The sequence below is a fragment of the Oryzias latipes genome, chromosome 6 (genome assembly GCF_002234675.1).
Source record: "Oryzias latipes chromosome 6, ASM223467v1".
In the NCBI taxonomy this organism is placed as follows: Eukaryota; Metazoa; Chordata; class Actinopteri; order Beloniformes; family Adrianichthyidae; genus Oryzias; species Oryzias latipes.
The window spans coordinates 7,152,535-7,161,647 of NC_019864.2; the positions used below are offsets into that span (position 1 = coordinate 7,152,535).

The window sequence follows — 9,113 nt, forward strand, 5'->3', positions numbered from 1 at the left end:
ATCACATGACAGCAACTCAGTGCATTTTGACATGTGGACGAACTGCTGCAGTTCAAACTGTGCATCAGAATGGGGAAGAAAGGTGATTTCAGGGATGCTTGTTGGTGCCAGACGGGCTGGTCTGAGGATTTCTGTAACTGCTGATCTACTGGGATTTTCACCGACAACTATTTTGAGAGTTTACAGAGAAAGGTCCAAAAAAGAGAAATAGGTGGAAATTCCTTGTTGATGCCAGAGGTCAGAGGACAATGGCCAGACTGGTTTCAGCTGATAAAAAGGCCAGAGGAACAAAAATAACCACTGGTTGCAACTGAGATTTGTAGAAGAACATTTCTGAACACATAACATGTCCAACCTTGAGGAAGATGGGCTGCAACAGCAAAAGACCACATTAGGCGCCACTCTTGTCAGCTAAGAACAGGAAACTGAGGCTATAATTCAAACAGGCTCACCAAAACTGGCAATAAAAGATTGGAAAAACGTTGTCTGGTCTGATGAGTCTGTTTCTGCTGCCACATTAAGATGGTAGGGTCAGAATTTGACATCAACAACATGAAACCTGGATCCATCCTGCCTTGTATCAGCAGTTCAGGCTGGTGGTGAAATGGTGTGGGAGATATCTTCTTGGCACACTTTGGGCCTTTTATTTTTGCGTTGTCCTCATATCATGGTTTACAGGTGTTTGTGCAGGATGACAAAGGCATTTCTTTTTGCTTGACTATTGTAACTGTATAAAGTCAAAATTTCACCAGGCCTCTAAAATACCTGTGAGAAACCTGCAGCAGTGCAGATAAAATCCAGCCTAATCAACATGTTTGTGACTCAGAATATCTTTTCCTGGAACATAAACTCTCCATCATGAGATCAGCCCACCTGTTACCTGATGCAGCTACAAGGCTAAAAAAGTTGCTGCGGATCATCAGAACCGTCTGGACGTTGAACCAAGATGAAGGCTGTTTGGTTGCTGTTGGTGCTTGTGGCTGCAGCCAAAGCAGAGAAGACTTTTATTGGGTATAATTTTAATTAACCAACTTATTTTACAAAAAAAATGTCTGTACTTCACTAATTGTGTTTTTTAATCTGTCAGGTTTGAGGTGAGCCATGCCGTTTTCATAACTAAGTTTTCTTCATGCTGCTTCATCCTTTTATTGTTAAACACGAATGTTCACCATTTGAAATCGAATCTTGTTCACGTTATTATGACTTCAGTTAAAGTTTGTGGTGTTAAAAAAATAGAAAATTAACCATTAGACTTAATATTAACTTCTGTATTTAGTACTTCTTTAAGATTATGAAGGTAAGGTTTTAAAAATTTGGCAAAATGACTTTTCTGTTTGAGTTGTTTGACCCCACTTAGCTATAAATACACAAATGCCTTCAAAAAGTAAAAACAGCATGTCACTTTTAAAAAAAATATTGTATCTTTTCATGAAATGCAAACACTAAACTGTTATTTACAATTGTTGATTTGGAAGCATTTTTTAAAGTCTTTTGTAATTTAACATAAAACAGTTAAGAAACAATCAAAATAGTTCATATCCTATAAAACACTTTAAAATAATTTCTTTTTATTTTTAGTGATCAGGTTTTAAGGATCAATTTGCAATCTCAGGAACAGCTTCGTCTACTCCAGTCTCTGGAACATGAAGAGGAATGGCAGGTATACACACTACACAACACACACACACTTGCCATACGAACACACACAAGCTCAACTGCAGTGATCATTTCTCTGCCAAACAGGTTTTAATGCACTTTAGGGCAATATAAATGTCTATTATAGGGAATAGTTTTAATTTTTCTATGGTCTAGTAGATGTTTTGTGAAATGTAATTTTATTTTAGCAGTGATCTTCTTATGTCAGGACATTCACAGCTCTTTGTAACTCCAGTTCTCTGCACAAACTCTTATGCTAGGTCTCATTTGTTTATTTGGAGTGGTCTTTTAATCATAATTATGCTATTTTTAACCAAACTCAAAAAGCCTGTGTCATTTCCCAGGACATAGTTTCTGTAGAGCAGCATAGGTCATTAGAAATTTGCTCCTGAGTTGTAAGTAAGCCCCGCTTCCCGTCACCGTCTGTCACCCACTGACCATGTACACCCCCAACAAATGGTACAAAATTGGCTAGCAATATAGGAGCTATCCAGTCGTACAGATTTTAACCAGATTCCAGCTCTGACAAAGAAAACAAAGACATTCATGGATCTAGTCCTCCACAAGCAGATGCAGAGCACGGAGATTGAGACGTATTTTCTACGTCACAAACACGATTTTTTTTTTCCGAATGGCTTTTTGGTCATCTGTTCCTAACTCACTATGATTTGAATACAAAAAAACTAAGAAACTTTCGATTTTTAAGGTTAATTTAGTTACGGCTCGCAATCAGAAAGAACCCAGGAGCAGGAAGAACTCAGATCCAAGAGATTGCGAAGCCAAAGGATTTAATGAATCAAAATCCAAATTGCATGAGGGACAAAACATGAGAAAAACGTCGGGGCAAAACAGGAGACTGCGACAAAAAAGCCCACAGACAGAAACCTAAATACCCAACCACACTAATGAGAAACTGAAAACAGCTGTGAGACCAGGTGAGTGCAGAGGAGGAGGAGGGGGAGAGGCTGGAGCCCAGCCGTAACCATGACATAATTTTCTTTAACTATATCCTCCATCATCAAAAAAATGTCACAGGGACATGTTAAAAAGACCAAGAACACCATTTTCATTGGACTGAGTCTTTAAATCAAATGCAGGTCTGTCTATCATCTTTCACCACGAGGTTCGGCTGCATTTTTTGAAGAAAATGAGAAAATATTTTGAAAAATGCAAAGACCGGGAAAGTTTAGACAGCATATACATGGTCCCGGTTTAGCATGAATAATAATGTTTTTGCTTTTCTAATGATGACACTTGCAGCAAATGATGCAACATGCCGTCCTGCTCAGAATTTTATGATGAGAAATCTCACTGTCTTTGATTCCAGCTGGACTTCTGGCTTCACCCAGTTTCCACCGACCTTCCAGTTGACATCCGAGTTCCCAGTTCCAGTCTGAGCTCTGTAAAGGACTTCTTCCTCACTCACAACATCCCCTTCACCATCATCATCCAAAACCTTCAAGTTTGTAATTCTTTTGAAACAATCACATATTTATGCAGTCTATTGTTCCAGCGTTCTGGCACTTTAACAGATGTCTTTGTCACTTTTAGGGGCTTATTGAAATGGAGAAAATTGAAATGGAGGAGAACCAAAAGAAGGAGCGTAGCACTAAGAACATCAACTTTGGAGCATATCATACTCTGGAGACAGTACGTTTGCACAAACATGCATTTACTGGCTTTAAATTAAATCAAATGATTCAAATTTTTTCTCGGTGGAGCTGTGGTCGAAGATAATTATTTAATTTACAAGATATTATCTTAACTCAAATGTACTAATATTATTTAATGTATATAAAAATACTAAAAGTGACATATAAACAAAGCTATTTCAGAAATCATTAAATAATTATTGTTTGGAGAGTCTGTTAGAGGAACGGGCACAGTGTTTATGAGCTGAATGAACTCTCAGCTCTGTGCAAGGTGTGCTCTTGTATCTATAGTTAGTCAGAAATGCTAGAAGTATCTGGACTGCAGCATCTCATCCATCTCTACTGTCTGCAGATCTACAGCTGGATGGACACTCTGGTGGCTCAATATCCAAACTTGGTCACCAAAGAAGAAATTGGCAAATCCTATGAGAACAGGCCCATGTATGTCCTCAAGGTAGGTTTCCTCATCACAGAGACTTCAGCTTCTCTACAGAAGTGCTCATAACATCAATACAGAATCACTGATGCAACACAATCAATGATGAGACTTCAGTATCATAAAAGACACGTTTCAAATACTTAAAAGTTTAAAAGTATTAACTTAAAGAGTCATGGGAAATCATTTGGTGTTTTGTCGACGTTGTGTTCAGTTCAGCACTGGTGGCGCCAACCGCCCTGCCATCTGGATTGACACAGGGATCCACTCCAGAGAATGGGTGTCTCCCGCTACAGGACTGTGGACAGCAAACAAGGTACAAAATGTGAAGGAGAACTGTTTCAAGTCATTACCAGGTAAAAATAAAAAAACTGAAGTACATTGGTACGTTGGTCATTAATGATTTCTTTGTCAAGAAAATGTAGAAACTCTTCTAGATAACTGAAGTGGTTTAAACTCTTTATGTTTTTCTAATAAAGTAGAAGAATTGCTGCAGGTGCTGCTAAGACTACATTGTATTCTGTTGAAAACACACAAAACATTACTACTAGTACTAAATTGGATAACGTTCAACCCAAGTGGTAAATGCTGTACAGGTTGGCTGTAATGCAGAAGTGAAAGCGGTCGTTCTCTGATCGGATAATCGTAGCTTCGGTTCCCCCCTTGCCCACCCATTTGTTGAAGTGTCCTTGGGCGAAACTGTATATGTGACTGTATATCGCTTTGGACCTTCTATGAAGGTGGTGTAGCGCTACATAAGCACAAGCCACTTACTTTTAGTTTGATTTGGCCTTTGCATGAGCCATGGTCAGGTGCGAATGGTTGTCATATTAAAAATTATCACATAACTAAATAATAATTGATGCTGTTTTCAGGATCTTCAAAAAGTATTTCTTTTTTGTCTTGCCTAGATTGCCTCTGATTTCGGCAGTGACACCTCCCTCACCTCCCTTTTAAACACCATGGATATTTACATGCTGATTCTGGCCAACCCTGATGGTTATGTTTACACCCACACTAATGTAAGTGAACTCAACTCCTGCCAAGTTTAACGTCCTTGTTGTGTTTTGACATTTTACATTTATTTAATATCCTTATCCCTAAAGAGAGTTATTTTTGACAGTTATCGTAAATTATTTTGGGTAAGCTTTCAGTTTTTTTGTGTGGAAAAAAAAAGACTTGAACAGTAACATGCGTTTGGATGTGTGACACACAGGACCGTATGTGGCGCAAGACCCGTTCTATAAACTCTGGCTCATCATGTCGTGGAGTAGATCCCAACAGAAACTGGGATGCAGGCTTCGGTGGTTAGTAAATATGTTTATCCTCAAGCATATATGTCTTATGATATTATAAAATGATTTAGTACACTTGCTACTTAAGGCACCATGAATTCAGAAGACTTTATGTGTACCTGTCCATGCATTTCCTAATTTTCCTGCAATGCATACCGTCCTTTTCTGTGACTGAAAGTTCTTCTGTGCAGGTCCTGGTGCCAGTACAAGCCCCTGCTCTGATTCCTATCACGGTCCCTTTGCTCACTCTGAGATTGAGGTGAAGAATGTCGTGGATTTGATCAAGAGCCATGGCAACTTTAAGTCGTTCATCTCTGTTCATGCCTACTCCCAGCTGCTCATGTATCCCTACGGCTATACCTGCGCAGATGTGGCAGATAAGGCTGAGCTGGTAAGAAGGGAGATAAGAGGGAACAACAGAACTATCTTGAAAATTTACATTTTGGAAAGCTGTGGTGATCAGGGAAAGTTTTGGATTGTCTTCTTCTTTGGAAAGACAAGGCTCTGGCATCATGATTAACTTTTTTGGACATTTTTACAGGATTCTATTGGTAGAGAAGCTGCACAGAAACTTACCTCCCTCTATGGCACCTATTACAAAGTTGGAAACATTTGCAACATTATTTGTAAGTACCTATTCCCTCAAATTTTTCAGGATATGAAAAAAAGTTGTTCAAATACACATGTTTTTAAAATTTTTCTCAATTCTTTTAGATCCAGCAAGCGGAGGCAGCATTGACTGGTCCTATGATTCAGGCATCAAATACTCATTTGCATTTGAGCTAAGAGACACCGGTTACTATGGGTTTCTTTTACCAGCCAATCAGATCATTCCCACAGCTTCAGAGACGTGGCTTGCTCTGAAGCACATCTTGGAGTATGTCCGCGATCACCCTTATTGATGATGCCTATTCATCCATGGATTTTAGATCCAGCTTTCATCCTGTGAGCAATTAAAATCTTGAAAACCATGTTTGTCTGCGTTTTGTTTTTGTAATCATAGTCTGTATGTACATATGTTGAGTTTATTTTAAAAGAGACCAAACAAGTTTTCCAACATTGTACTTCATTCACAAAAGCAAAACACTACTCAAGTTGCAGTTTTTGTCAGTCACTTTGGTATATTTCAGTCAGACAAATCATGCAATAAAATTAATTATTTTCACATGTTTTTAGTTTTGGCATTCACATTATTTTAGTTTGGCATAGGCTCTGTGCAATTCCATAAGAAAAGATTTCCATAAAACTTTTGGGTAATAAACTACCCCCAACGGAGCTCACAGGTGGAAGCCGGGGAGGAGGGTGGGGCAACAAATGCAGCGCTTGCGGTAAAGGAAGAGAGTGAACAACTGCACACCTGGACTTAAATAGGACGCTGAACAGGTGAGTTGATTAACTGAACCGCCCTAGGGGAGTAACCAAGTAAAACACTGCTGAGTAATCTGACTGAAAGGCGACCAAGGTCACTCACTTCTTACAACAGTATTTAAGTTCGTACCACTGCTGAGGTGTTTCTCAAAGCAGTAATTGTAAACTGTAAAACATGGTAGATAACCTGCAAAAGTGAGCCACTTTCTCAAAATGGAAAGTCAATTACACAAAGGCAAGCCAACCGCTCAAAATGAGTAGTTCATGCTTCAAAACCAAGTCCCTCAATCAAAATGGTTAGGGGAAATACAGACGCTTCCGGATTATAAGACGCTACTTTTGTCACATGCTTTGAACCCTGCGGCTTATTCAATGATCCGGATAATTTATGTATTGTTTCTTTTTTTAATGCATTTTTTCTAACGCCAGCTAGGGGCGCTCGAGCAGAAAAGGAAAGAGTCAGACAGGGGGAATGCGGTATATGTGTCGAGGAAGATGCAAGTTTAATGTAAATTTCTGCTTTGTGAATGAATAGCACGAACAGACCCTCATCATGGAAAATGCAAGAAGAAATGCATATGATGCAGCTTTCAAGTTAAAAGCAGTGTGAAAAAATCCACCAGACTGTATAGGTCAGGGGTGTCAAACTCATTTTCACCGAGGGCCACATCAGCATAGTGGTTGTCCTCAAAGGGCCAGATATAACTTATACATGTAACTAAATGTAATGAAAAATAAACGTGCCTACTCCTTAATGTTGAATAACTCATTTATTTAGTTATTCTAACTTTTTAAAGTAACATTTACAGTTGCATAGAAAACATATGTTTGCTTGTTACTGTTCGTGGAAGCAACCGTCCTCCGCTTCGCATCGGATAGTACAGGCTTCGGCGTGCGTTAAAAACTAATAACGCACACTTCGTCGCCCATTAACCCTTACTTAGTTCTCCATGCCTCTGTTTGGTACAGTGCAATTCATGTGTTGTACCTCTTTCCCACTCCCCTCCAGGGGAGCAGGAGTGAGTCCAGATTCCAGTTGGCTCGTCTGTGCTCCTGTACCTGACCGTGTACCTCGCCTCTGGCTCATCTGTGCTCCTGTACCTGACCGTGTACCTCGCCTCTGGCTCATCTGTGCTCCTGCTCCTGTCCTTGACTGTAGACCTAGCCTCTGGCTCATTTTGCGCTCCCAGCCATCCCCCAACACCATCTGGATGAAGCCCATCTGCTAGACTATGTAAACATGTACTTGTAGAGTTAGATAAGCTAATTCTTCTCAAAGAGTTCTGGTACATCACCGGTCCATCCTGGGAGAGGATCGTTCCTTCCATCCGTGAGGTTTCTCCTTTTTTTTTCAGAATCCGTTTTTTTTTCTGTCTTTCCTTACTGAGAAGGAGGGTCTAATGGCAGGGATGCCCAGTTTAGCTTAGCTTAGTTTAGCAATTACCTTTTGTATTTTATTACTGGTGTCATGTTCCTATACAATTACCCACATGATTCCCATTGAGAGCACTATCGTAATATTGGGCTGCAGACAAAAAAATTGAATTTAATTGAATTTAAGCTCCTTATTGGCCAAACATACCTGATCCAGGTTTGTACCAGCAACAGATAAGGCAGAATTTCTGGAAAACCAGCAGGAGGTCTACTCTCGAGGCCTCCTGCAGATTTTGGCAATGTTTTTTAGTTGGTAAAATGCTGCTGATGTTACTGACTTGATATGGTTGTTAAAGTTCAGGTCAGAGTCCATGATTACCCATAAGTTTCTGTCTTGATTTGAAGGTTTTAGAGACAGAGAGTGAAGGCAACTCCTGACACGTTCTCTTTGTTTCTGTGGATCAAACACAATGACTTCAGTCTTGTCTGAGTTTAGCTGGAGAAAGTTTCTTTTGCATCCAAGGACTGATCTTTTGGATGCAATAACTGGGGGAATCCACTGGCTCATATTCACCTGCTGTCAGTGACACATAGATCTGATTATCGTCTGCATAGTTATGATGAGATATGTTATTACTTCGAATTAACTGACCTAGTGGCAGCATGTGGAGGTTGAACAAAAGGGGTCCCAGGATTGATCCCTGGGGCACACCACAGTTCAAGGTCATGAAGTCTCAGACACAACTTTCAATTTCTACAAAATATTTCCTGTCTTCTAGATAGGACTTGAACCAACTAAAGACAGAGCCAGAAATTCCAACCCAGTCTGTGTAAAAGGATCCCAACGACAAATACGCGCAGTAGTGACAGAAGAAGCGTGAGCATTGATGTCATTGCCCTACCTCCTCCTGGAACTGCTGACTGGAAATGTATTGTGCAACCCTTTTTGCACTGTGGATGTGGAAACGAAAATGCAATCCCATCTTTGCATTATCGCTTTAATTGTCTCACGGAATGAGCGGTGTCTAAGTAGCATTTTGGAGGATTGATTTTAATTTTATTTTCAGTCAATGCGGCGGTTACATGGACAAAAGTAATCGGAATAAATGCCTGATCAGAATAAAATGGCTCATGTAAACACGCCGTTCGGGAAACTCTGCCCCGATCAGACTCTTTCTGATCAGAATTTCTTTCTAATCGAGATATGTGGGTTATGCCGATTGTTGATCCGATCGGGGTGCATGTAAACAATTTATTCTGATCGTGGGTCAGTACCGCACTGGCTTTGCGTCATGCAAAGACGATAAAAGAAAAATTATGAGCAAACAGGCC

The 9,113-nt window shown here is 39.9% G+C and overlaps 1 protein-coding gene across 1 annotated transcript; it reads left to right on the top strand.

Moving 5' to 3' along the window:
- The first annotated feature begins 860 nt into the window (after positions 1–860).
- LOC101159188 (carboxypeptidase A2) lies at positions 861–6,010 on the top strand. The gene is made up of 11 exons (XM_004069383.2): positions 861–1,011; positions 1,579–1,660; positions 2,984–3,118; positions 3,208–3,306; positions 3,661–3,762; positions 3,959–4,060; positions 4,656–4,766; positions 4,961–5,051; positions 5,231–5,430; positions 5,581–5,665; positions 5,754–6,010. Exons 1-11 carry the CDS (start codon positions 947–949, stop codon positions 5,939–5,941), a joined length of 1,260 nt encoding a protein of 419 aa, XP_004069431.1. The 5' UTR covers positions 861–946; the 3' UTR covers positions 5,942–6,010.
- The last annotated feature ends 3,103 nt before the right edge of the window (positions 6,011–9,113 follow it).

Coding starts and splice junctions, on each gene's coding strand:
- LOC101159188 (XM_004069383.2), top strand. CDS start 947: ATGAAGGCTGTTTGGTTGCTGTTGGTGCTTGTGGCTGCAGCCAAAGCA. Junction 4,061..4,655: donor GACTGTGGACAGCAAACAAG/GTACAAAATGTG, acceptor TGTCTTGCCTAG/ATTGCCTCTGATTTCGGCAG. Junction 5,052..5,230: donor CTGGGATGCAGGCTTCGGTG/GTTAGTAAATAT, acceptor TCTTCTGTGCAG/GTCCTGGTGCCAGTACAAGC.